Source organism: Hyperoodon ampullatus (assembly GCF_949752795.1).
Source record: "Hyperoodon ampullatus genome assembly, chromosome: 3".
Classification (NCBI taxonomy): domain Eukaryota; kingdom Metazoa; phylum Chordata; class Mammalia; order Artiodactyla; family Ziphiidae; genus Hyperoodon; species Hyperoodon ampullatus.
In genome coordinates, this window is record NC_136916.1 from 106,268,934 (window position 1) to 106,295,265 (window position 26,332).

General features: G+C 54.5%; 5 protein-coding genes across 6 annotated transcripts; 3 read left to right on the plus strand and 2 right to left on the minus strand.

Annotated features, from left to right (window-relative positions):
* Positions 1 to 1,431: 1,431 nt before the first annotated feature.
* FITM1 (fat storage inducing transmembrane protein 1) lies at positions 1,432 to 2,829 on the plus strand (the record flags this gene model as incomplete). The annotated part of the gene is made up of 2 exons (XM_079700445.1): positions 1,432 to 1,835; positions 2,217 to 2,829. Exons 1-2 carry the CDS (start codon positions 1,570 to 1,572, stop codon positions 2,827 to 2,829), a joined length of 879 nt encoding a protein of 292 aa, XP_079556571.1. The 5' UTR covers positions 1,432 to 1,569.
* A 2,185-nt stretch (positions 2,830 to 5,014) lies between these two features.
* On the plus strand, positions 5,015 to 7,677 carry PSME1 (proteasome activator subunit 1). The gene is made up of 11 exons (XM_079700977.1): positions 5,015 to 5,114; positions 5,700 to 5,732; positions 5,882 to 5,944; positions 6,066 to 6,176; positions 6,259 to 6,304; positions 6,420 to 6,517; positions 6,757 to 6,825; positions 6,912 to 6,979; positions 7,069 to 7,123; positions 7,199 to 7,285; positions 7,459 to 7,677. The coding sequence occupies exons 1-11, from the start codon at positions 5,076 to 5,078 to the stop codon at positions 7,537 to 7,539; spliced, it is 750 nt and encodes a 249-aa protein (XP_079557103.1). The 5' UTR covers positions 5,015 to 5,075; the 3' UTR covers positions 7,540 to 7,677.
* A 9-nt stretch (positions 7,678 to 7,686) lies between these two features.
* EMC9 (ER membrane protein complex subunit 9) lies at positions 7,687 to 9,813 on the minus strand (the record flags this gene model as incomplete). The annotated part of the gene is made up of 5 exons (XM_079700978.1): positions 7,687 to 7,911; positions 8,074 to 8,168; positions 8,259 to 8,328; positions 9,398 to 9,474; positions 9,616 to 9,813. The coding sequence occupies 5 exons, from the start codon at positions 9,811 to 9,813 to the stop codon at positions 7,731 to 7,733; spliced, it is 621 nt and encodes a 206-aa protein (XP_079557104.1). The 3' UTR covers positions 7,687 to 7,730.
* A 1,282-nt stretch (positions 9,814 to 11,095) lies between these two features.
* On the minus strand, positions 11,096 to 14,386 carry PSME2 (proteasome activator subunit 2). 2 transcript variants are annotated; one of them, XM_079700104.1, is made up of 11 exons: positions 14,298 to 14,386; positions 13,956 to 13,988; positions 13,456 to 13,518; positions 13,125 to 13,211; positions 12,990 to 13,020; positions 12,806 to 12,903; positions 12,147 to 12,215; positions 11,922 to 11,989; positions 11,703 to 11,757; positions 11,314 to 11,400; positions 11,096 to 11,223 (listed from the first exon to the last, which is right to left on the minus strand). In XM_079700104.1, the coding sequence occupies exons 1-11, from the start codon at positions 14,343 to 14,345 to the stop codon at positions 11,143 to 11,145; spliced, it is 720 nt and encodes a 239-aa protein (XP_079556230.1). In that variant the 5' UTR covers positions 14,346 to 14,386; the 3' UTR covers positions 11,096 to 11,142. The 2 variants fall into 2 exon arrangements, with proteins under 2 accessions (XP_079556230.1, XP_079556231.1); XM_079700105.1 differs by lacking the exon at positions 11,703 to 11,757.
* A 1,027-nt stretch (positions 14,387 to 15,413) lies between these two features.
* Positions 15,414 to 25,761, plus strand: RNF31 (ring finger protein 31; the record flags this gene model as incomplete). The annotated part of the gene is made up of 21 exons (XM_079701227.1): positions 15,414 to 15,605; positions 15,692 to 15,838; positions 15,989 to 16,144; positions 16,370 to 16,429; positions 16,533 to 16,608; positions 16,836 to 17,013; positions 17,489 to 17,876; positions 18,051 to 18,341; positions 18,602 to 18,850; positions 18,952 to 19,137; positions 19,249 to 19,455; positions 21,363 to 21,536; positions 21,620 to 21,718; positions 21,812 to 21,901; positions 23,293 to 23,407; positions 23,512 to 23,630; positions 23,914 to 24,027; positions 24,175 to 24,232; positions 24,948 to 25,044; positions 25,348 to 25,516; positions 25,624 to 25,761. 21 exons carry the CDS (start codon positions 15,414 to 15,416, stop codon positions 25,675 to 25,677), a joined length of 3,219 nt encoding a protein of 1,072 aa, XP_079557353.1. The 3' UTR covers positions 25,678 to 25,761.
* Positions 25,762 to 26,332: the final 571 nt, after the last annotated feature.

The following is a 26,332-nucleotide window of genomic DNA, read 5'->3' on the forward strand; positions in this document are numbered from 1 at the left end:
ACCTAGAGCCCATGCTCCACAAGAGAAGCCACCGCAATGAGAAGCCTGCGCACCGCAACGAAGAGTAGCCCCCACTCACCACTGCTAGAGAAAAGCCCGTGTGCAGCAACGAAGACCCAATGCAGCAAAAAATAATTTTTTTAAAAAAGAAAACTTTATAAATTCCATTTGAAAAAACAATGCATTTCTAATACAATTTTAGTTTATTATTATCAAACTGTGTGAAATATTTGTACAAATAATACATTTTGTACTACTAACAATTTTGAAATTTGTACTAGTGAAAAATAGGAAATTCAATACAGAAAAAAAAGTTTAACCTTGCTATCACAGGAAATGTGTAAAAATTGTTTCAAATTATCTACTCCTTTTGGCAGAGAAGTGTGATCAATGAAACACTTTCAGGCATAAAAACATTAGGATAATTTCTGTGGGGAAAGAATGGAAATGTTATTTCTGAGTCTTAAGATCTTGTCACATGTTTTTAAATGAAAAACCGTGAGGTATATAATCACTGTAGTGTTTAGATTCCATTGGATATATTTAAAAGAGTGATAAAGATAGCTTTATTTTTGAAATGTCAACATATACGATACACTGGAAATTATGTCCTTTGCAACTATTTAAAATTACAATGTAAAATTTTGTGTCAACTTAAAAACGTGTGAGTGCTTCTGTAGGTCTTCGGGTATAGGATCCCTGAGCACAGACTACGTCAAGGTATGGGCTGTAGGATCTGCAAGGATCCTGATTGGTTAATCCATCTCGGTCAGTTTGCAGATGAGGGACTGAGGACCAAGGATGGTTCGTTGATTTTCTCAAAGTCACAGAGGTGGGCCAGAACCCAGGTGCCCTTTCTTGCTCATTCCTTCCACTACTTCATGGGCCTCCACTGTGCTCTGAGATCCCACCACCAGTTTTGAGGAATGAGGAAGGAAGACAAAAAGGGATCTCCAAACAGTTACTGAATATCAGGGACTTCGCTGGGGTAGGTTGCTCACCGCCCTATGGGTCCAGCCTCAGTGGTCAGGCTGGGAGGCCAAGTCCCAGGGTAATTGGTTGGGGGACACAACCTTAGGATTTGATGGACTCCAGGCTGGGGATCTTCCTTCTAGGGTCTCCACCACCCACTATCACCAGGGGGTGAACCTGATCTTCGGGGCTCTGAGAGTCCCACCTGGGCGGGGTGGGGGTGACTTTGACTGACCAAACAGAGACGGGCAGACCCAAACAGGCTGTGGCTAAAAACATCCCATGTTTCGGTCGTGGCCCTGAAACATGAACTAGGACATGGTTCCAGCCTAGAGGGTCAAGGAGGCACAGGACTAACAGGGAAGGACACAGGCTGCTGTCAGGACACACACCCAAGGCGAGAACACTGCTGACGTGGCAGCCCTCCGCCACAGCCCCTTACTGCCCCCCGCCCCGCTCCCCCGCCTGCCAGCTGCCAACAGGGCTCTGCCCTGTATCTGCCACACCTGTCGCTGTCTGTCCTTGTCCAGGGGGAGCCCCATCAGCCCCTCCTCAGCTGCCCAGCAGAGCAAGCGGTTAGTGGGGAGGGGAGGGAACATGGAGCGGGGGCCAGCGGTGGGGGCAGGGCGGGGGGCCGGGGCCCAGATCTGGGCACTGCTGGGCTGCTCGGTCAGGGTGCTGCTCTGGGTGGCCTCTGCTTTGCTGTACTTTGGAAGCGAACAGGCTGCCCGCCTCCTGGGCAGCCCCTGCTTACGGCGCCTCTACCATGCCTGGTTGGCAGCAGTGGTCATCTTCGGGCCCCTTCTGCAGTTCCATGTCAACCCTCGGACCATCTTTGCCAGCCATGGCAACTTCTTCAACATGTGAGTCCACTCTAGGCCGTGGGCGCTGGCTCCCTGGGCTCTGGGATCCCAGCTCCCTCCTCCAGGTTTCTGTGCTCTTGCCAGTCCAGGACACTAAAAATAGGCTAGGAGGTTGAGGAGAAGGTCAGAGGGGGAGGGGAACAGAGTCATGGGGGTACAGGAGCAGCGCCAAAGAGGAAACATGGGCCCTAGAAGGCTGAATGGGCCGCTAAGGAGATGGCCAAGTTCAAGTGGATGGGGGGAGAGAGGGGAGAGGGCCCAGGAAACAGAGAACCGGGAACGACAGATGCGACTGGAGGCAGAGCCGTGATGGGAACGTAGAGCAGGGTGGGGAGATGGGGCTGAGGGGGTCTCAGCAGCCCTCCCTCTTCTCTGCCACAGAAAGTTTGTGAATTCAGCGTGGGGCTGGACGTGCACCTTCCTGGGGGGCTTCGTGTTGCTGGTGGTGTTCCTGGCTACACGGCGCGTAGCAGTGACTGCCCGGCACCTGAGCCGCTTGGTGGTTGGGGCAGCCGTGTGGCGGGGTGCCGGCCGGGCCTTCCTGCTCATCGAGGACCTGACGGGCTCCTGCTTCGAGCCTCTGCCCCAGGGCCTGCTGCTCCGCGAGCTGCCGGACCGCCGCAGCTGCCTGGCGGCCGGCCACCAGTGGCGGGGCTACACCGTCTCCTCCCACACCTTCCTGCTCACCTTCTGCTGCCTGCTCATGGCTGAGGAAGCAGCAGTGTTCGCCAAGTACCTGGCCCACGGGCTGCCTGCCGGTGCACCCCTGCGCCTTGTCTTCCTGCTCAACGTGCTGCTGCTGGGCCTCTGGAACTTCTTGCTGCTCTGCACCGTCATCTATTTCCACCAATATACTCACAAGGTGGTGGGCGCCGCGGTGGGGACCTTTGCCTGGTACCTCACCTACGGCAGCTGGTATCATCAGCCCTGGTCTCCTGGGATCCCAGGCCATGGGCTCTTCCCTCACCCCCACTCCAGCCACAAGCATAACTGAAAGAAATAAAGGCACTTTAGGCCTGGCTCTGGCTCCGCTCATCATTGGGCTGGCGGGACCTGCAAAGGGTGGGAAGGGTAAGAAGAGAGTGTGATGGTCGCCAGGTTTCCTCAGCCAGACCTTGCTGTCTCTGACCTTGAATGTCCTGTGCTTGGTCGCTATCCCTCCTGTTCTTTCAGTCTCCTAGTCCCTGCAGACATCAAGCTCTTTGGGGCTCTGATGTCAAGGACTGGCACTGCCAGGTCAAGTAGCAGTGCCCTTAGGTATGGGTGGCATTCCCACTGAGCAGATGCTCCATCTCCAGCCTGGTTGATTTGTTTTCCCTGCCTCCAACACTGAATCCCCCTCTGCCATCCTCAGGGGCCTGCCTATCTGGGCACCCTACTCACGGACGCTTCCTACCCTGTCTTCCCGTAGGGGGTCTATATGTGCTCATTTACTTAAAAGATGTTCATTAAGCCAAGCATAGTTCCTTGCCATGTGAATAAGAAAGACAAGGTTTCTGCTGTTTGGGGGCCCATGGGTTACTACTGCCTGATGATAAACTCACAAATAATAATAGCAAACACTTGTGCTTACTGTGTGTTGGGCACCGTTCTAAGTGTCTATAAATTCACATATTTAGCCCTCACAACAACAACACTATGAGCTAGGGCTGGTAGTGTTCCCATTGTACACTTGTGAAAATGGAGGCACAGAGTTTAAGTAACTTTTTCACAACTAGTAAATATCGGAGCCAGAATTATTAACCTAGGCAGTATGGCTCTGCTGTCTGTGTTCTAAGTCAGGGATCAGCAAACAACAGCCCTCCTGTGGCCAGTGTTTGGCCTGAGAGCTAAGAAATGGTTTTACATTTTTTAATGGTTGAAAAAAAATCAAAGAAGAATATTTCATGACAGGTGAACATTACATGAAATTCAAATGCCAGTGTCCATAAATAAAGTTTTATGGGAACTAGCCACGCTAATCCATTTAATTGTTTACCTGCTACAATGGCAGAGTTGAGTAGTTCCTACTGGCACTACAAAGTCTAAAATACTTACTATCTGGCCTTTTATGGAAAAGGTTTGCCAGCCCCTGGTCTAAACCACACTATCCCCCAAAAATAAACTGACTAATATCAGAGAGAGAGCGCTATGAAGGTACTAAAACAGGCTGCTTTCTAATAGACTTGGAAGGAGTTACTTTATAAGGAAGATAGAGTTCTCTCTGAAGAAGTGACATTTAAGCTGAGAACGGAATGAAATCCTGAGGCAGGGGACCGGGTGTGTCAGGCAAAGGGATTAGCAAGGACAAAGGCCCTGAGGCAGGAATGAACATGTTGCAAACAGGTTTGAGAAACAGCTGGAAAGTCCAGGTATTTATAACTGAAATGAAAGAGGGAGAAAGCAGTGGAAAGTGAAGTTGAATGGGAACAGGTGCCAGACAAGCCTTTTGGGCCAGGAAAGTCCTTTGGATTTCATCCTAAGGTCAACAGGAAGCTGAGAAAGTTTTAAGCAAGAGCAAGGTGGAATCCTGCTGCTGTGTGGAGAGTGGGTTACAGAGGAATGGAGCCCACAAGGGTCATAAGAGAGCTGACCCTCTCTTATGACCCTGTGAAGGGGCGATGCCAGAGTCTGAATGTCACTGAGCCAGACGATGCCTGTGGAGCCAGAAGTCCCCGCTGTTAGGGGAAAGGAAGGGAGGCCAGGTCTTGCTCCAGCACCGAGAAAAAAAGGAAGAGAGCCAGATAAGGCTAATCACTGTCCCAGGACGAGCAGAGAAAGAAGAGAGCCAGAGGGCTGTCAGGAGGCAGGGAGATGGGAGGCGGGGAGTTTAGAGGTGGACACTGGTCTTGGGGCCGGGGAGGCGGGGGCGTAGAAGGCAGGGCGGGGAGGGAGGAGGTGGGGTGGGCGGAGTCGGTAGGCGGGGAGTCGAAAGACTGGCAGCGGCGGGGAGGGCGGGGCGGCGGGGCGGTGGGGAGGGCGGGGCGGCGGGGCGGCGGGGAGGGCGGGGCGGCGGGGCGGCGGGGAGGGCGGGGCGGCGGGGCGCTGGAAACGCGCTTTTCGGGCTCTAGGGGGAGCCGCGGCTGGGCTGCCTCCCTGAGCCCCTCCACTCCTCGCCTTTCTCTGGTCTGTCCCCGCCTCCTCCAGTGCCTCCACTCCCACTACCCAGGAGGGCAGTGCGGGGAGCGAGTGCTGCTTTCGCTTTCCCTTCCCCGTGCCCACTCCTCACTCGGCGTGCGGCCCGAGGCTGCCGCCCCGGCCATGGCCACGCTCAGGGTCCTGCCCGAAGCCCAAGCCAAGGTGAGCGCTGCGGGTTCGAGGAAGGGCCCATCAGGGAGGCGTGGCTCCGAGAGGCTGAGGGCGTCTGTGACCCGCTCCCACCCAGCCCCCCGACTCGAGTCGGGGTCAGTCATCCGAACCCTCGTGAGCCTCCGTGCCCAGAGCACCTGAGCCCGGGGAGCCCGGCCAGGTCTGCCTGGCGGGAGAGAGAGGCGAGGCGGCCGAGGTTCAGCGGGGTGAGGTGAAGCGGAGCGCTGGCGTGGAGGGGAAGTACGCTGGCCCCGGGCCCAGGCCCACACACAGACGGGGAGCGGACCCTGCCCGGCCACCACAGGAGGCCCCGGGGCCCGCTCCACAGGGCACTCCGCCCCTTCCCCAGTCGCAGCGGCTCTCTTACATCCCTCCTCCCACAGCCCAGGAGACACTAGGGATCTGTTTCCGCTTGAACCCTTCGCCCTTCACCTCCAGGAATGTTCTCATTTCCCAAATCCCGCCCCACCTGGGTCCACTCCACCCTTCCCCCAGTCAGACCCTACACAACCCTAAGTGTCCTTGAGTAGACTGGCCATAAAGCCAGTTGTCTGAAGGGCTGCCTGTGTCCCACAGGTGGATGTGTTCCGTGAAGACCTATGTACTAAGGTAAGACCTGACCCGTCATCACCCCACCCCTCCCTACCCAATCCCACTGCTCAGCCCTTCCTTGCCGGGCAGTGGCAGCCCTGCTTCACTGCCTAGGAGGGGCATTTGATTCTGACCGCCATCCTCCCCTACCCTTACCCTACACACAGACAGAGAACCTGCTCGGGAGCTATTTCCCCAAGAAGATTTCTGAGTTGGATGCATTTTTAAAGGTACTGGGGCTGGGCAGGGAGTAGAGAGTAGAGGCCAAAGGGAGAGCCTGCTGGGCCATGAGAGTGAGGAGGTGAGAGCCCTCCCCTGCCTCCAGCCCTTCTCCCCCGCCCCCTGCACCAGGAGCCAGCTCTCAATGAAGCCAACCTGAGCAATCTGAAGGCCCCGCTGGACATCCCAGTGCCTGATCCAGTCAAGGAGAAAGAGAAGGAGGAGCGGAAGAAACAACAGGAGGCAAGTTGGCAAGAGCTGGAAGGAGGGACCCATTACGGGGAAAATCAGCCTTGGGCCTGCCTGAGACCCCCTCTCCCTACAGAAGGAAGACAAGGATGAAAAGAAGAAAGGGGAAGATGAAGACAAAGGTACCACTATGGTGAAAGGGACTTGCCTCACCTCCCAGGAGCTCCTCCCTAAGGATGCCTCTTCCGTGCCCTGCACAGTCCCAGTCATGTGACTGACCCAGTGCCCACCTCCTAGGTCCTCCTTGTGGCCCAGTGAACTGCAATGAGAAGATCGTGGTCCTCCTGCAGCGCCTGAAGCCTGAGATCAAGGATGTCATTGAGAAGCTCAACCTGGTGAGCCCTCCCACTTCCACCCCCACCCTTTGTCCTCCTTCGTCCCTGCCAGTTGGGCGTGGCACCTGCCAGGTCTTAGCAGGAGAGGGCACAGCAAGTGAAGCCAGAATTCCAGGCTCGGGGGTTCAGGACAAACGTGGCATACTTCCACCCACCGTGGGCAGGGAAACAAAGGAGGACAGGATCCTGGGAATTGGGTTGGGGGCTGATGGGGTTTCAACGTCGTTCCCTCCTCCCAGGTCACCACCTGGTTGCAACTGCAGATACCTCGGATTGAGGATGGGAACAATTTTGGAGTGGCTGTCCAGGTGAGGACACTGCCCCACTCCTCTGCCCTCCTCATTTCTCCCGTCCATGCTGCTTTTCCACTTTCCCCCTTGCTTTCTTTCCCCAGGAGAAGGTGTTTGAACTGATGACCACCCTTCACACCAAGCTGGAAGGCTTCCACACTCAAATCTCCAAGTGAGTGATTGCCCACTGCTCTGCCTTTGGCTGGGACTGAGGCCTGTGCTCCCTCCTCCCCCTACTCCACACCCTTCTACTTCCCACAGGTATTTCTCTGAGCGAGGTGATGCTGTGACCAAAGCGGCTAAGCAGCCCCACGTGGTAGGTGAGGCCCAGGTCAGGGTGCGTGGGACGAGGGACACCTTTGAAGTCAGGCCTGACCCGAGTCTCCCACAGGGTGATTATCGGCAGCTGGTGCACGAACTGGATGAGGCAGAGTACCGGGATATCCGGCTGATGGTCATGGAGATCCGCAACGCTTATGTGAGGAGGCGAGGGCAGGAGTGGGCAGAGGCAGCTTTCCCAGGCCACCCACTCCCTGACCCTGCGGGCTGGGGGTGAAGGGTAACAAAGCTCGACCTCTCCACAAGGCTAGAAATGGGGCACAGAGCCACTGGGGACCTGTGGCTGACCCCCACTCCTCCCTGGCCCCATAGGCTGTGTTATATGACATCATTCTGAAGAACTTCGAGAAGCTCAAGAAGCCCAGGGGAGAAACAAAGGGAATGATCTATTGAGAGCCTCCTCTCATTCTGTGATGGGTCCAGCAGAGACCTTCCTCACTTTCACAGGAGATTCCAGACTTTCCCCACCTTCTGTCTGTTGAGGTTTCTCCCTCACCTTGCCTCCCAGGCACAATAAATATAGTCATACCATCCAGCAGCCCAAGTCTCTTTATTGCATCCTGAGCCTCCCCTTTGGCCCTGGCTCAGGTGTTTCCATTTGTGGGACCAACCCACTGGGTGATTTGGGCGTTGAGCTGCTGGTTGGTCCAATCCTCCCGGATGTCGTCAAGGTGGCAGTCAAAGTCCACAAGGTGCTGGTGGGCCCGGCCCTCTAGTAATGCTCCCACCATCTGCCGGGACTGTTCCCAGTCCCTCCACATCACTCTGAAATAACAACCCCCATGGAGGTCAAACTCAGCAGGCAGAGGGGCCAGACACTTGGCAGAGGTTAGCTTCTAGAGAAGGACGCTTAGGGCAGAACCAACAACAGAGGAGGCTCAGGAGCTGTGGGCTTCCAGGAAGAGGTGGAGGGAGTGGGGCACTCACAGGTTCTTGTCCTTGGGGACCCAGCAGAGACCATGGCTCTCCAGGACAATAACTGGGGGCACGTGAGGCTGTGGCACCAGTTTCTGATTATCCAACTGTGTGGACAAGGAAGGGCAGGTGAGGGTTTCAAGGATTCCCCCTTCCTACTTTCTTTCCAACTCCCCACTCTGAAACCCAAGCCTCACCATAATAAGTACTGCATCAGGGAAGAATTCTGCAATCCGCCCAGCGATTTTCAAGGCCAAGGGCCCAGGGCTGTGTAGAAGGAAGATCAGAGTTGTGAAGAGCCTCCTGTGGGCAGACCCCGTCCATCTGAGCTGGGCTTCCCAGGGCCCAAAGACGGAGGCAGCGACGGGCTTTCCCTGTAGTTGGCCTGGGGGCATCAGGCCTGCCTGACTGCTTTGTGTAAGACTTAGGCTTGAGCGCTGTGGGAAACAGGTGCTCAGACAACTGCTGGTGAGAGTGGAAATCTAAGATGGTCTTTTTGGAGAGTAATTTGGCATAACCATCCAGATTTATATTGTGTGTTAACCCAGAAACCCTACTAACGAAGAATTTACTGTAATAGGACAGTGTCTGTAATAACAAAAAAATTGAAACCTCAATGTTTAAGGCACTAAATAAATTATGGTACATCCATGTTCATACTGTATAGCTGATAGGGTAAGGTAGATATTAGTGTAGGGATGGAAAGATGTCAGGTATTTATTAAGGAGACAAAAGCAAATTACAAAACAGTATAATTTGCTCCAAATACGTGACTACTGTATAAGTAGATAACTTTTTCTGTATACAGTTGACCCTTGAACAATGAGGGGGCTAGGGGCCACAGAGCCTCCCGCAGTTGAAAATCTGCAGGTAACTTTACAGTGGGCCCTCCCTATTCCGGATTCCGCATCGGGATTCAACCAACCTCGGATTCTGTAGTACTGGAGTACCTATTCAGTGAAAAAATTTCGCCTATTTGTGGCCCCAGGTAGTTGAAACCCGTGTCGCTAAACGGTGAACTGTATATATAAAAAGAAACTTCCTTTTTTTAGAAGCTGCTGGTTGGGCTTCCTTTGTGTTTTCAGCACTTGGGGGGCATCTCAGTTACAGCAGGTGTCAGCCTGTTATTGTCCTTCCCACCCCACCGCAGCTCCTCCAGGAAAATAACATTTCTTTATATTTTCTCTCTGCCTACCTAGCCTAGTAGGTACCTTAGCTCTACAGTGGCTAAGCCTTGGATGGATGAAGGAAAGCTGGAAGGAATGACCAAGAGGGGCTCTCTTGACATCCCCCACCCCATAACCCTTAGCCCTCTGTCTCTGGCTTCCCCACTCACCTCTGGTCGTCCAAAGCTGCATTGGCATGGTAGTACCCTGCCACTACCAGCCCGGCCTGCGCGCCCCACACATCCACCTGCCATGGGAAAGCGCCATCAGTAACTAAATCGTGCCGCCCGCCCTATGGGTGCGCACTACTGCCAAGAGGCCAGGGATGGCCTTGGGCTAGGGGTGTTGGGGGGTTTCGCGGTGGTCGGTGGGCGTCCAGCGGCGGCACCTGGTTGAGGGCGACCTCCAGCATGACAGACAAGGCCAGGTGGCTGTGGAACAGGGGCACACAGTCGGTGAGGCACAGGCATTCTCTCGACCGCGGCGCTGGCGCCAGCAATAGCCCGTTGACAGCGGCGTGCGGGTAACGGGCGGCGTGCAGGCACATCTTCACGTAGGCCCTGGCCGAGATCTCCACCTCCCCCATGGCGAGCGGGGCCCCAGCTCGCGTCCGCGAAGCCCCCTCCAGCGCCCCCAAGCCCTCCTGGGCCCTTCCCCGTGCCCCCTCACTTAGGTTCGACGGTGACGCTGACTTGACTCGAAGGCAGCCCGCCGGCTCCGGCCGACCTCAGCCCGGCGCCCGACCCCCGGCCCCCACCCGCCCCGGAATGCAGGCGGCCGGGATTGCATGTTGCAGCACAGAGCTCCGCCTCCCCCGCCCCCAAGCGGCGGCAGCAGAGATGCGCCTGCCTTGGGGACACATAACCAGGGTTCCAAGTCGGACCGGCTTCTGGAGTCCCGCCCACTGCTGCTCTTTGATAGGCTTAGAGGGTCTCGTTTTGCCAAATCAACATCCAACATTGTCCCGCCTTTGACTGTAAAGAAAGCTACCCGCACGCTGATTGGCTAGGCTACCCCACTTCGGCTCTTGATTGCAAGATGGCTGCGTCTGTTACCTCTGCCTCCCGCCCCTACAGGCCCCGCTGAGCCACCTGGGTGGAGCCCGCGCCCCTCATCTGGTGTCTTCCCGAGCCGCGGAGCTTTGAATGTCGGTACGCAGCGGACAGCTTGGCTCCAACTATGGAATGAGTGGATTTGTACTCTAGAGCGGCTTTGCCACTTACTAATAAGCCGTGCCACTTTTGCAACTACAGGTTATCTGGCCCTTGCTTTCCTCAATGTAATGACTGCAGAAATAAAGACGGCATTGACTGAAGGAGGAGGGTAAAGGTCATAAAGAATTTTATTGAACCATCCTTCCCATAATGTCTTGTAGTATAATTTCCTTCGCCTTAATGCCTTGGGAGCGTTTTTTCCCCTCCCAGCCCTTGAGAAGCAGTCCAACCATTTACCCATAATTTTCCCAGTGAAATCTCATTCTCCCTCCAGGTTTGCTCTGAACTGAAGAAAGGGTTGTGCCTTTCTTCATTCCCTGACCTCAGCCTCAGAGCTTTCCCCCAGTCTGTCCAAAGCCTGATTACTCCTATAAGGGCTCTGCCCAGATGCCATGTCTTCCAGGAAGCACTCATGACACCTCCAGATGGAAATAATCTTGTGAAATTCCCAAATACAGGTTATTTTCATGGCTGTCATGGCATGTAACAGTTCCCACCCTGTTCTTTAGGATGACTTCCTAAGAACAGGATGGACCTTTAATTCATCTTCATCTTCCTGGCACCCCTCCCTTTCTCATCACCATATTCACATTTAATGTCTGGATATAGGTGACACTCAGTAAATGTTTTTGAATGAATGACACACACCAGAGGTTATCCACACAAAGTATAGGTCATTTATTTCCCTTCTAACCCTGAGCTCAGTACATAGATGGCTTCTCTTCACCCTTTGGGTTGACAATTTTCTCCAGGTTGCTGCTTATAATATGGTAAAGCTCAGCCTGGAAGAAGGCCAGAGGTCAAGAGTCAGGTTCTTGGCCTTTCCTCTGTCCCCCTCATCCACCTCCCTTAGGGGCTTACTCCACACTCACATAGAAGGTCCTGAGGTCCAGCACCATGGCCCTGAGGTCTCCATAGGCTGCCTCATCTCGCTCGTGCACCAGGGCCCGGTAATCCATCTGGGATGTGGAAGGCAAAGCTGAGTCAGCCCCATGGGAGGTTGGGACATTAGTCTGGTTTCCTCATACAAGGAATAGGTAACTTGAGGAATGAGCCCCTTCTCAGCCAAGAAATGGGATCCCAGAGGATCAAACAGAGAAAGGAGTCAAGGTTTTTGAAGCCTAAATCAGTTTTCCTGGGCTTAATATTCTCCACATTGGGAAGGTCACAAATGAGACAAAGAGGACCTCTATCCCCCACTTTCTCATCATCCCCCACCCCCAGCAGCCTCAGCTAAAAGGCTGGTGAACTGTCCACTTACTACATGGGTCTCCTTAGAGGCCTTGGCCACAGCATCCCCACGTTCTGAGAAGTACCTGCCAGAAGCAAGAGGAGTAACCACAGGAAAGGATGTTCAGAGAGAGGTACTCCCTCAGACCCTTCCCAAAGCCCCGCTTCATCCCGATAGGCATGCCCAGCTTTGGGAGTCCCAAAGAAATGTCCCTGCAGACCCCGGTGCTGGCCTTCCAGCTGCCCTCACTTGGAAATGGTTGTCTGGAAGGCTTCCACTTTGGTCTTGACTGCATTTACCCTCTCCAGCACCTTTTCCTGTGGTGACAAAAGAGTGGAAAGCAAAGACAACCCTTCTTCATCTCCTCCCTCCTTCACTCACCATCTCCCTCCTCCTCCCAGTTCTTGTCTAGCTCCTATCCCTTACTCCCCAAGTCTCTCCCTGCTGTCAGCATCCTCACACACCCTTTCTCACCTGGATTGCCACCCCAAAGTCATTTCCATCCTCAATTTTGGGGATGAGGTGCTGGATCCATGTGATCACCTACATTAAGAGATATCACGTAGGAATCATTCAACAAACCCTCTATTCTGATTACTGCTACTTCCTAATAATAGGTACATTTAACTGAGTACTTATTATATGGCAGGCACTGTGCTATGTATTATATACCTCATTTAATCTTCACAACAACCTTTCAAGGTATATATTCTTTTGTTTGTTTGTTTGTTTCAAGGTATATATTCTTATTGTACCCACTTAACAGATGAAAAAACTGAGTCACAGGATGTCTAAGTTACTTACTTAAAGTAATCAGTTAGGTAAGTGATAGAGTCAGGATTTGAACGAAGGCAATCTCCCTCTAGGGCCCAAGCTCTTAAACCAACTCACTGTATCATAGCACCTGTGCTCTGTACCTGGTACAGCAGTGGGTTCTCAGGTTATAGAGGTGGATGCAGCACAGTCTGATTTGGGGATACCATTGTGATAGAGAACAAAAGGTATCTAAACCCAAGGCACAGAAGGAAGCTTCCTATTTGGGGAATAGTTTCCTAAATGAAGGAATTGAATCTCTGAAGGAGACCAGGGCCTGGCCTTGCTCGTTTTCTCTGTCCCCCAGTTCCCAGGCTTACCAGAATGCATTTTTCTTTGAGAGTCCAGACTTCTGGCTTAACCAGGGCAAGCAAGGCCAGGACCTTCTCATTCCCAGGGAGAAAGCCGCACTTAGGGACTGTGAGAAAGAGGGGACTTAGACCCTTTCTCATCCAGTAGTCAGTGTGCCATTTTCCTTTTCCTAGCCACCTCTTCCTCTCTTACCTTCTTTCTTCTCTTGCTTATCCGTTTCCATCTAAGGAAAAAAGGGGGAAAGTAGCTTTAGAAAAGTCATGCAGGTTGGAGGGCCATCATTTACACTGGGTTTATAGCCCAAGCCCTACACCATGAGTGCCTCACCTCATCATCCTTGGGTGGAGGGTCTGGGATGGGGATGTCCAGCGGGGCCCGGAGAGAAGTCATGTCAGTCACGTTGAGGGAGTCCTCCTGCACAGAGCTCACTGTCAGGGGCTGCCCAGCCTCTTCCCCTCATCCTGAGTCAGAGCCTTCCCTCCACACATCCCACCCACCCTCTGCCTCCCAACCTAGGCTCAGGCCTCACACTATCCTAATGTTCCCAGTCCACCATTTGCGACTGTTCTCTGCATTCGGAGCCCAGTTGTTAGCTAGAGAGGGTGGATGGAGAGGAGAGAGGCCATGGGATGGGGCAGGAGGGGTCCACACTACTCACTTGCAAGAGCTGATTCAGGTATATGATTTTCTGAGGTAAGAATCTGTAGAGGAATTCCTCAGCCTGTGGGTTACATTGCAAGGGTCGGAATCACAGAAGACGTTCAGTGAGATGTCTGAGAAGTGGGACTGGAAGGGCCCTTGGAAATCATTGACTCCAGTACTTATAAATGAGGGAACTGAAGCCCTGAAAATTGAAGGGAATTCCCCAAGCTGGGACGCAGCAGAACCAAGGTTAGAACTGTGGTATTCCTGCTTTGGGGCCATGGCTTTTCCCTCCACACCAAAAGAGGGCAGAGGAAGAGGTGGCAGCGCAGAAGGTATTAAGAGGGGTACAGGTAAAAGTAGAGATCAATAATTAAGAGCTTATCTTGGGTGGAGGCTTAATAAGTGAAGTAGGGCGCGGGTGGAGGGTGGGTTTGGGGATCAGTCTGAGAAGTTGCAACCCTCAAGTATTGGCCTAAGATTCTGGGTCAAATCGCTTGAATCCAGAAGACTTACCTCCTGGAAAAGATTTTGCCTGAAGACATCCACCTGCACAGAGAGAGGTACCCGGATGTTGGTTAAGGGTCTCAGTTGTCCAGAGTAAGATCCCACCCCCAACAGGATGCCCTCCAACTTGGCTCAGTCCTTTCCCACCACAAGCCAGATTTCCCTGGAAGCCCATGCTCAGTGCATAGATTGTCCGGAGGGCAGGAATCTGGTAATCCCCGGGCAGAAGTGAAAGCACTTAGAGAGGTTGGGAGATTTCTCTGGCACGGCCTTGGTCCCTCGGAGCACCCAGTTTGGCCTCCATTTAGGAGGGCTCCTCGGCGCCTTCCTGGCCTCCCGGTCCCCCGTTACCTGTTTGCGGGCTTCCCCGCTCAGGCGCACCCCACAAGCCTTGGCCATGCTGCTCCAGTTGCTGCTAGGTCTCCGGTCTCCCTGTTCGCCGCCTGGGCTTTCGCTTTCACTTCGCACGTCCAGGCCCGCCCCCCTCAGCCCCACCCCCTTCCTTCTTTTCCCCCTCCCCCTGGAAGGCCTACTGTAGGGAGCCCCTCTGCCATTCTCGGCCTGTGAGACTAGAAGAGGCGGTGCTGACTCGGCCACAAACCCAGGGGCTGTCCGGGGGAGGGGCTAGGAAAAGTGGGACCTGCGGAGATTGAACAGGGGCTGTCCCTTGGGGAAGGGGAGGGGCTTAGAGAGAGGGGGAAAGAACCGTCCAGGGACAGTCAGGGTTGGGGTGAGAAGGGTGGGAGAGTGGGAAAGGGGGTGCTAAATGGTGGGGCTCCCCCAGGAAGGCTTGACTGCGGGGAAGGGCCAGAGAGGGATCAGAGTGGGCGGGAGAAGTAGTAGGAGGGAGAAGGGACAGAGGATAGGAAGGGAGAAGGCGCGGGGGCTTCCTCCCGGAGGGCGCCCTATCTTCAAGACTGACTGGAGAAGGGGCTTGAGTGGGGTTCAGGCCGGCCAGAGTTGAGTCCCCAGCTGAGTGGGATTTCCCCTGTGGGGTCCCGGATAGAGAGGAGGGCTTTGAGGGGAATAAAGTAACCCCGCACCGGGGTCTATCCGGAGAGAGGTGGGACCAGCCTGGACCAAGGAGGGGAAGAGCGCCAGAACAGGGTTTGCAGCCTAGGCGCTCTGGGGGAGGAGCCATGGATTATTTATCATTATCATTGGCTGGGACCCTGGGCCACGCCCCCCCGATTTCTTGGCCTCCGCCCTTCCTCAAGCTTAGACCCCGCCCCTTCCCCTGAACCTGGGTCGCAGTCCCTCCCTCTTTCCTAGTACTTCCTGTTCCCGCTAACCCTGGCGTTGGGCCCGGGGCCGAAGAGTGACCGTGCCCTGAGTGACCCGGGGCGTCCGAGCCGACCGGGTCGGGCCGCGAAGCCAGACCCCAGGCGCTCCTGGCGGCGCTCGGGCCGCGCACAGCCTGCGCCGGGTCCCGTCGGGCAGCGGGCTGGGGCTGACTCCTGTGTCAGGATGCCGGGGGAGGAGGAGGAGCGGGCCTTCCTGGCGGCCCGCGAGGAGCTGGCGAGCGCCCTGAGGAGGGATTCCGGGCAGGCGTTTTCGCTGGAGCAGCTCCGGCCGCTACTGGTCACCTCTCTGCCGCCAGCAGCCCGCTACCTGCAGCTGGATGCTGCACGCCTGATCCGCTGCAACGCTCATGGGGAGGTGAGGCCCGGCCGGGGTTGGGAGGAGGACAGAGGACCTGAGTCCGGGCCGGGGCTCACAGCTCTCTGCTCTCTGACTGCTCCTAGCCCCAAAACTACCTCAACACCCTCTCCACGGCCCTGAACATCCTGGAGAAATATGGCCGCAACCTCCTCAGCCCTCAGCGGCCCCGGTACTGGCGCGGGGTCAAGTTTAATAACCCTGTTTTTCGCAGTACGGTGGATGCTGTTCAGGTGAAGCCCCTGGGCCCCTAATGGGAGAAGGGAACTTAGCCTGGGCTGGGGGTTGACTAGAAAGGGCCTGAGGCTGTGCTGAATGGGTTGAGGTCCAGCCCTATTGGGAAGGGGACCTGCTGGGCGGTGACTGGTTTGAATGTGTGGCAGGGGGGCCGGGAAGTTCTGCGATTGTATGGCTACACAGAGGAGCAGCCAGATGGGTTGAGCTTCCCGGAGGGCCAGAAGGAGCCGGATGAGCGACAAGTTGCTACAGTCACACTGGAAGTACTGCTGCTTCGGACAGAGCTCAGCCTGCTGCTACAGGTGAGGTATCTCTAGTCCTGAGGACTTAAGCATCAGGGCTGGGAATCCCAGCCTAACGACAAAGCGAGTGTGGGGACTCCCATGCTGCTGAACCATAGGCATAGTCCCCACAGTAATTTAGGATCTCTCCGCACTTTTCACCCTGTGAACGTTGGGGGACCAGGGCTTTGAGGGAGGGCCTTGTTCCAGGGCTCTAGGCGGGAACTCTTCTTATCTTGTTTGCAGAATACTCATCCACAACCACAAGCACTGGAGCAGCTGCTGAAAGACAAGGTTGAAGATGATGTAAGGAAGGCAGGAATGGGGCTCTGGGGCCTGGCGAACAAAGGGAACCTGTTGTGGGCCTCTGTCCCCAAGCCCTTGTTCATTCCCTGTCCTTTTTCCTCAGCTACTGCAGCTCTCAGAGTTTGCCCCCTTACTGAGGGAGATTGCTCCTGGCCCCCTCACCACACCCTCTGCCCCAGGTATTATTGTCCTATATTGAGGGGTGGGAGTGTTAGTAGATCATACTGATGGAAATTTCCTCTGTTTTCTTGGTTATCTTCCTTTCTTTTTAAAAAAAGATTAAAATTGTTTCCTTGGGTTGAAAAGATAGGCTGAAAAGTTGTCTGTGATTTGTCCTCCTCCACAGCAGATTCAAATGTAACCTGGTCTTTTTTAGAAAGATGTTCTATTTTTTCCTGTTCTCCAGCCTCCATTCCTGGTCCCTGCTTCCTCTGTGGTTCTGCCCCAGGCACATTGCACTGCTCAGCTTGTAAACAGGCCTTGTGCCCAACTTGTGATCGCCTCTTCCATGGACACCCAGACCGTGCACATCACCTCCGCCAGACCCTGCCTCTGGCCCCCCAGGCCACCCACCTGACCCCCAGGTGAGAGGCCTTTTTCTCCTGAGTGGGAGCAAAATTGAGAGAACTTAAAATTATTTGAGTATCTACTATGTGCTGGATTCTGTGCTAAAGACTGTCTCATAGAGAGCAAGCAGCCAGTTACTGCCCTCCAGGAGATCATAGATATACATATCAAGCAAGTAGCAGTCATAGCAAAATAGATTATTTGGGTGTGCAGATAGGTAGTAGGAGGATGCAGCTTAGTCAGAAGGATCAGCTCAATCAGTTGGTAGTATTTTAAGCACCTAATAGGGGTCAGGCCCTATGTTAGGGATATTTACCAGCCACATATGGACTTTAAGCTGTCATTTAAATGTTGAACAGGCTATGGGTATGGCAGTGTTCCAGACATGTGCAAAGGCCAGAGCCATGTGTTGTCTTGCAGGGAATGAGGGATGCCCATGGGTAAGGGTCCCAGGCACCCCCTCAGCAGGCCGTGTCTGCTTTTCCATTACAGCTTACCTGCCTCAGCCGCACCACAGCCTCAGTCAACCTCCCTGCTGGCCCTGGGAGACAGCTCTCTTTCTTCCCCTGATCCTGCAAGTGCCCGTCTTCCCTGGCACTGTTCTGCCTGCGCCATGCTGAATGAACCTTCGGCAGTACTCTGTGTGGCCTGTGATCGGCCCCGAGGCTGTAAAGGGTTGGGGCTGGGGATTGAGGGTCCCCAAGGAGCTGGGGGCCTACAACCTGAGCTTGCACGGGGTCACTGGGCCTGCCAGAGCTGCACCTTTGAGAATAAGGCTGCGGTTGTGCTGTGTGCCATATGTGAGCGACCTCGGCTGGCTCAGCCTCCCAGCTTGGTAGTGGATTCTCAGGATGCCGGTGTTTGCCTGCAGCCCCTTCAGGTAACCTGTTCCTGGCCTTCTCAGCTCTTTATTTGCACCTGTTACCACAGGCCATTCTCTACTTCTTCATCCCCTATTTTCGTTCAGTTCCCCGGTATCTTCCCCCCAGCTTCCTATGTTTCCATCTTGAGCCTCAGCCAACCTTCAATGGGATAATTCTTTCTGCCTTCCCAGCAGGAGGACACTTTGCTCTCCTCTGCCCAGACTCCAGTGTGGTACTGTATTCACTGTACCTTCTGCAACTCAGGCCCTGGCTGGGTGTGTGCTGTGTGCAACCGGACCAGCAGCCCCATCCCAGTACAGCATATCCCCCAGCCCCTTGCCAGCTCTTTGGAAGAGCGACTCCCTGAACCAGGGCCTTCACGACGCCTCAGTGCCCCCCTGGCCAGTTCCTGTGGGGACCTTGAGAAGCAGCGCCAAGACAAGATGCGGGAGGAAGGTCTCCAGCTAGTGCTCAAGATCCGGGTGAGGATTTGGGCCTGGGATAAGCTTGTGGGGGAAGGGAGAGGCTGCAGTTGATTGATGCAAGTTCTCAAAACCTGTCATTGTTAGCAGCAGCTGCCTCTTATTGAACCCTTCCTCCACGGCAGGTATCATGCTGTGGTGTCCTGCTCACGTGATCCATGATCTGAGCTCAAGCACTGTCAGCATTTTGGTTCGGGCTAAGGGTGGGTGGAGTGTGCCCTTCCTGATGGGCGCTCTGTCTGGGCGGGACTGTGCCTTAGGAAGGGGAAGCCGGAGGCGCCTGTCCAGAGGAGGTCTTCTCAGCTCTGCAGTACTCGGGCACCGAGGTGCCCTTGCAGTGGCTGCGCTCAGAGCTGCCCTACGTGCTGGAGATGGTGGCTGAGCTGGCTGGACAGCAGGACCCGAGGCTGGGTGCCTTTTCCTGTCAGGAGGCCCGGAGTGCCTGGCTGGATCGTCACGGCAACCTGGATGAAGCTGTGAAAGAGTGTGTGCGGGCCCGGCGGAGGAAGGTAGCAGCAGCTGTGCTGGAGGGGGGTGCAGGATTGAGGGCTGTGGATCTCAGAGCCTCTCACATTCTTCTTCACTCCTTCTCGCCCCTCCCAACTCACAGGTGCAGGAGCTCCGGTCCCTGGGCTTTGAGCCTGAGGAGGGGTCTCTTCAAGCCTTGTTCCAACACGGGGGTGACGTGGCACGAGCCCTCACTGAGCTACAGCGCCAGCGCCTAGAGCCCTTCCATCAGCGCCTCTGGGACAGTGGTCCTGAGCCCACCCCTTCCTGGGACGGGCCAGATAAGCAGGTGCTGGAAGGAGGTGAAGAGCCCACTTAGTAGGGCTGAGGGCAGGTTGAGGGGTAGGCTCTCTGCGGTCTGACAGCCACTTCTTCCCTCTCCACCTGAATCGCCTTGCAGAGCCTGGTCAGACGGCTTTTGGCAGTCCACGCACTCCCCAGCTGGGGCCGGGCAGAGCTGGCGCTGGCGCTACTGCAGGAAACACCCAGGAACTATGAGTTGGGGGACGTGGTAGAAGCTGTGAGGCAGAGCCAGGACCGGGCCTTCCTGCGCCGCTTGCTTGCCCAGGAGTGTGCCGTGTGCAGCTGGGCCCTGCCCCGCAACCGCGTAAGTCCCTCCCCACTGCCCCTGGCCTTAGAATTGCTCTGTTCCCTTTGAACCCTCACTCTACCCCAGCCCCTGTCTCTGATCTTGTCTTTTGCTCTGCAGTTGCCCATGTGCCCCTGAAGGCTTCTGGGAAGGGGAGGGCAGGAATAGGCCACCTCCCTCTCTTTTTTTAAATGTTCTATTATGGGAAATTTCGAACATGCAATAGTAGAGAAAACTGTGTAATGGATTCCACTCTCCCTCCCCCCACCATGTATTCATCATCAAGCTTCAGCCATTATTAATGTATGACCCATCTTTACTTCATCTACACATACATAGGATTTTTTTTTTTTTTTTTTTTTTTTGCGATACGTGGGCCTCTCACTGTTGTGGCCTCTCCCGTTGCGGAGCACAGGCTCCGGACGCGCAGGCTCAGCGGCCATGGCTCACGGGCCCAGCTGCTCCGCGGCATGTGGGATCTTCCCGGACCGGGGCATGAACCCGTGTCCCCTGCATCGGCAGGCGGACTCTCAACCACTGTGCCATCAGGGAAGTCCCTACATAGGATTATTTTGAAGCAAATCTCAGATGTCAGATAGTTTATCTGTAATATTTCAATATGTATCTCTAAAAGAGAAAACTCTTTGAAAATATAACCACAAATACCACTGTCACACCAAAAAAATTACCATTCTTTAATGTAATCATCAAATACCCACTTGGTAGGAATAGGCCCCTCTTGTCTCCTGAGCCCCTTCTGACTTACTCTAGGTCAGAAGTGGCAGTTCTTTGGCAAAATACAGCCCGGTTTAGTTAGGCTGGCTCTGTATGTTTTTTGTTTTTACTCTTTATTTTAAAATAATGGTAGGGGCTTCCCTGGTGGCGCAGTGGTTGAGAGTCCGCCTGCCGATGCAGGGGACGCCGGTTCATGCCCCGGTCCGGGAAGATCCCACATGCCGCGGAGCGGCTGGGCCCGTGAGCCATGGCTGCTGAGCCTGTGCGTCTGGAGCCTGTGCTCCGCAACGGGAGAGGCCACAACAGTGAGAGGCCCGCGTACCGGAAAAAAAAAAAAATGTAGAGTCACAGCCAGTTATAAAAATAGTACAGAGTCCTGTGTGCTCTTTATCCACCTCCTCCCAATGGTGACATCTTGTATAATCATAGTGCAATATCAAGACCAAGAAATAGATATTGGTACAATGTTAGCTAGACCGCAGGCTTTGTTCATTTTGTGCATCAGTGTGTACGTGTGTAGTTGTATGCCATTTGATCCCACACGTAGATTCATGTAACCACCAACACAATCAAAATACCACAATGCAACCCCCTTGTGCTACCGCTTTATAGTTGTAACCTTCTTCCCCTCCTCCTGTCATATGGCAGCCACTGGTCTGTTCTCCATTGCTGTAGTTTTGTCATTTCAAGGATGTTGTTTGTGTTTGCTTTTTTTTTGGCCACGCCACACAGCTTTCAGGATCTTAGTTCCCCAACCAGGGATTGAACCTGGGCCCTCGTCAGTGAAAGTAAGGAGTCCTACCCACTGGACCACCAGGGAATCCACACACACACCCCCCCCCCCCCGGCTTTTTTTTCCTTTTTAAATTAACTTTTTAAAAAATTTTATTTTCTGTTGGAGTATAGTTGATCTACAATGCTGTGTTAGTTTCAGGTGTACAGCAAAGTGATTCAGTTATTGTGTGTTTGCTTTTAATTGAATGTGGATGCCTTTAGAGGGCATTCTTCCGTTTACCTTAGGTCTCACCATGGTCTGTTTTTTTCCATCTGAAGGTCTTCAGACATTTAGGTTTCCCGCCCAGTTGTTAATAGACCTCAGTTTCATAGCAGACACCTGGCTACTGCCCCTCCCCCCGGCTGGCAACTGTAGCTTCTTACCCCCTTTCCTCCCTTCCCTTCCCCTCCACCAGATGCAGGCTCTGACCTCCTGTGAGTGTACTATCTGTCCCGACTGCTTCCGCCAGCACTTCACCATTGCCTTGAAGGAGAAACACATCACAGACATGGTGTGCCCTGCCTGTGGCCGCCCCGACCTCACTGATGATGCGCAGCTGCTCAGCTACTTTTCCACCCTTGATATCCAGGTACTTCAGTCCCTAGGACTCAGGGTGCCCTGGGCTTTGAACAGGAGCCTTGCCCACCCGCCACTTCCACATCCTGTTCCCAGCTTCGAGAGAGCCTAGAGCCAGATGCCTATGCGCTGTTCCACAAGAAGCTGACTGAGGGCGTGCTCATGCGAGATCCCAAGTTCTTGTGGTGTGCCCAGGTCAGAGGCCTGCCCAGAGCTGCTGACCGGAGGGAGGGGTGGGGAATGGTGCCTGGTCAGGCCTCAGGCAGCTTTATGCTCTTGCACCCACAGTGCTCCTTTGGCTTCATATACGAGCGTGAGCAGCTGGAGGCAACATGTCCCCAGTGTCACCAGACCTTCTGCGTGCGCTGTAAGCGCCAGGTGAGGCACATCCATCCTTTTGGAAATACCTGCTGAGCCACCGCAGGTACTGTTAGACGCAGGGTGTGCTGGAGAACAGAACAGACATGAGCTCTGGGCTCAAAGAGTTACAGGCTAGCCAGGGAGGGAGGGAGGAGGGGTGAGGGAAGGAGAGAGAGCAGAATTATACATCGCCATGAGTTCTATGAAGAAAACAAATAGAAAACAAATGGACTTACCTAGTACACAGGATCGAGAGGTTAGACAAGTCTTCTCTAAAATGGCTGGATTTAAGCTCAGGCATGAAAGTTAAGAAGAAGCCAACTATGCAAAGAGTATTTGGGAGAGAAAGAACAACACATGGAAAGGCCAAAGTCAGAAAAAGTGTTGTGTGGCTGGAGCCTCAAGAGCAAGGGTGAGAGTGGCTGGCGGTCGGAGAGGAGCTAGCTGCCAGGTCAGGAGAGGCCGTGAGGCCAATCAAGCAAGGGATCGGCCTTTCATTCTAAGACTGAGCAAGGGGTGATGCTCTCTCATTTACCTTTAGAAAGTTTAATATTTGGTACGAAAAAGTTGCATCTGTCTTTTTTTTTTTTTTTTTTACTTATTTTAATTTATTTATTTATTTATTTATTTATTGTTGGCTGTGTTGGGTCTTCGTTGCTGCGTGTGGGCTTTCTCTACTTGAGGCGAGCAGGGGCTACTCTTCGTTGCCGTGTGTGGACTTCTCATCGTGGTGGTTTCTCTTGTTGCGGAGCATGGGCTCTAGGCACGTGGGCTTCAGTAGTTGTGGCACATGGGCTCAGTAGTTGTGGCTCGCGGGCTCTAGAGCGCAGGCTCAGTAGTTGCGGCACACAGGCTTAGTTGCTCCGCGGCATGTGGGATCTTCCTGGACCAGGGCTTGAACCCATGTCCCCTGCATTAGCAGGCGGATTCGCAACCACTGTGCCACCAGGGAAGTCCCTGCATCTGTCATATAAAACACAATAATAAAATGAACACCTGCGACCCTACCCCCAAACCTCCAAGCTAGAACACTCCCAGTGCAGTTGGTTACACGTTCAAAGGCACGCTGGCCGCAAGGTGGAGGCTGAACCATAAGGGAGCAGGAGTGGAGGCATAGAGACTAGGAATCGAGACGAGACCTGACCTGGTCTGGAGTAAAGGTGGTCAGAGTAGGGATGAAGAAAAGGACAGGGTTGAGCTAGGCTTGGGTGGTGGAAACAAGACTTGCTGGTGAATGTTTCGGGTGTGAAGAGATGAGAGAACCAAGGCTGGCCCCTCGGTTTGGGATTTGAACAAATGGTGGATGGCAGTGCCATACACTAAGCCAGGGACCGCTGGATCTGAGTGGAGGGGCCAGCAAGAAGGGCCTGGGATAGAGCTTTCATGGGAAGCTTGTTTCCTTCTGGCAGTGGGAGGAGCAGCACCGAGGCCGGAGCTGTGAAGATTTCCAGAACTGGAAACGCACCAATGACCCGGAGTACCAGGCCCAGGGCTTGGCGATGTACCTTCAGGAAAATGGCATAGGTAAGGTTGCCTGTTTGCCCAGTAATCTCTCATTGCCAGCGGCTCTCTTCCTGAGGGCCTGAAGAGCAGTGGCAGCCCGAACCCTGACCTGCTGTCCCTTGCAGACTGCCCCAAGTGCAAGTTCTCGTACGCACTGGCCCGAGGAGGCTGCATGCACTTTCACTGCACCCAGTGCCGCCACCAGTTCTGCAGTGGCTGCTACAATGCCTTTTACGCCAAGAATGTGAGCCCAGAGAACGGGGATGGAAGGGCTTGGAAGGGCTAGCCGGGTGGGGCTGCCATCGGGAGTGAGGGAGTGAGGGGTGGAGGCCGTTAAGGAACAGCCCAGGGTAAGAGGAGAACAGTGGGGGATAAAGCACCTCTCTCTGTCCTCTCTCCCCTTCTGCTTGCTCCAGACCCTCCAATGTCTCATCTCCCCCACCCCTACACCCCTCACGCAGGGGTTCCTGAGAGGCCAGGACCCCAACCGTCTCCAACTTCCCCTCTCCCATCTGGGTTTCCGCCAGAAATGTCCAGACCCTAACTGCAGGGTGAAGAAGTCCCTGCACGGCCACCACCCCCGCGACTGCCTCTTCTACCTGCGGGACTGGACGGCTCCTCGGCTCCAGAGGCTGCTTCAGGTCAGGGGCGACCAGCCTGGCTGGTTTGCCGGTCGCCCAGGAGAGGAGGCAGGGCACAGGGTGGCAGGAAGGGAAAGGCCTGGATGTCGAGAAATCCAGCAGGCTGGCATCAAGGGAAGCTAACGCCCATCCTTCTGCCCTCCTCAGGACAATAACATCATGTTCAACACAGAGCCCCCAGCGGGGGCCCGGGCAGTGCCTGGAGGTGAGTGTCGGGCCTGGGAGAAGGCAAGAGGAGGGGCTGGGCTCCCCCTGTGTGATGGATGAAGGGGAGGCTTGGGCCTGGGGTTGGACCAGGACGCAGGGCCCATCCTGTGCTTGCTTGTTGTGCTCTTTGGTGACTCAGCCTCCCTAGGCTTGTTTCTTCCTCTGTAAAGTGGGGATCATATCCACCTTGCAGCCAAGCTGTTTTATGTAAGGCCACATTCAAGCGCCTGGCACCTCAATGCTAATTTTATTCTCCCATTCCCAAAGGATAGTGATTCATTAGTTAACTCAATGACTATTTAATTAAAGACTTACTAGTTGCACTGTTTTAGGTTCCATGAGGGCAACAGAAAGATGTTATATATGATTCTAATCGGCCCCACTTCTTACCATTTGTGTAGAGTAAGACCTTCACAGAATAAGCTAACTTCGCAAGAGCTAAATCACAACCAAAAGAGCTGTCTCAAGAGAGTATATGATTATGGGCCAGAAGTCAGCTTGGCTAAAAGCAGGGACAGCAAGGTCCCTGCTTCTGTGTCAGAAGTGGTCTGCACAGTGGCATCTCTGGCACAGCTGTTAGAGCAGGGGCTCCTGTCCTCAGTCCCCTCCCTAGAGGCTGCCTCCCGTGCCTCCATCCATATCCTAGTTCTCCTGGGCCTTTGTGGGCAGTGGCCCCCTCCGGACAAAGGGTCCCTTCCTTCCCTTACCCCTAGGTGGCTGCCGAGTGATGGAGCAGAAGGAAGTTCCCGACGGGTTCCGGGACGAAGCCTGCGGCAAGGAGACTCCTGCTGGCTATGCCGGCCTCTGCCAGTGAGTGCCAGGCAGGGCGTGGAGCACAGCGTTGGGGGCACAGGAGCACTGGGGGTGTGCCTGAGCAGAAGAGTGGGTCTCTGCAAGCAGTAGGTCCTGCAAGAAGTGGGAGGGAGGGGCCTCTCTAGGCAAGGGCACAGAAAGGTGGTGTGCACAGGTTGGCAAGGGCCTACAAGAGCAACTGGCGAGGGGTGTCAGTCTTGTTCATCTGAGTATGCTAGTGCCCAGCACAGTGCTGGACACACTCAGTTGATATCAGTCAAACTTCAGAAGAACAAATATTCCACCCTCTCATCTCCCCAGGGCGCACTACAAAGAGTACCTGGTGAGCCTCATCAATGCCCACTCGCTGGACCCAGCCACCCTGTATGAGGTGGAGGAGCTGGAGACGGCTGCTGAGCGCTACCTGCATGTGCGCCCCCAGCCGCTGCCTGGGGAGGATGCCTCCACCTACCACGCCCGCTTGTTACAGGTAAAGCCTCCCCCAGCCTCACCTCTGACCCCACTCTCTAGAAGTCCCCTGTCCAGACTGTGTCTGAGCCCCGGGCTTCCAGTATCATCATCTTCTCTCTCCTACAGAAGCTGATAGAAGAGGTGCCCTTGGGACAGAGTATCCCCCGCAGGAGGAAGTAGCTGAGGGCAAGGGTCCCAATGAAGGTCCCGTGATCCGACTCCCCCGGGAACACCTCCAGCACCAATAAAGAGGCATTTCCTTGCCCAGGCTTCTTGGTGGTCCTTCTTTCTTCCTGACCCCACCATCTGGGGGCACCAGGGAAAGAGGGGGGGTGAACAGAGCTTTGCTGAAGGCCCCCTGCAGCCTGCCACCTGACTCTCTCTGGACTCAGGCCGAAGGAATTGACACTGTGGGAGGCCAAGGGCAGCCCTCCCCATCCAGCCACCTGGCCTGGGCTTCCTCCTTCCCTGCCTCCTTCCTTTCTTTCATTGAATTCAGCTGATACTTGGGGTGACCTAGTAGGTACCAAGCAGGCACCGTGGGGGAACACAGATGCACAAGTGGTACAGAGCTATCCAGAGGCCCCAGGCCAGACTCCGGGACACTGCAGCCTCCCTGGGGAAGCAGCAGTGTCATAGAGGTGGTCTGACACAAGCGAGGAGTGTCTTGAGGGAGGAAAGGGAATGAGCCTGAGGCAGTAGGGTCCCTCCTCCAGACTCTGACCACAGGATTCCTACGATAAGATTCTCAGATGCTGCTTCCCCCTGGTGGTAACCAGTTACCCTGCAACTCGGAGACCACGTGATTTCGGGGAAAAGGACCTCCCTGGAGGAG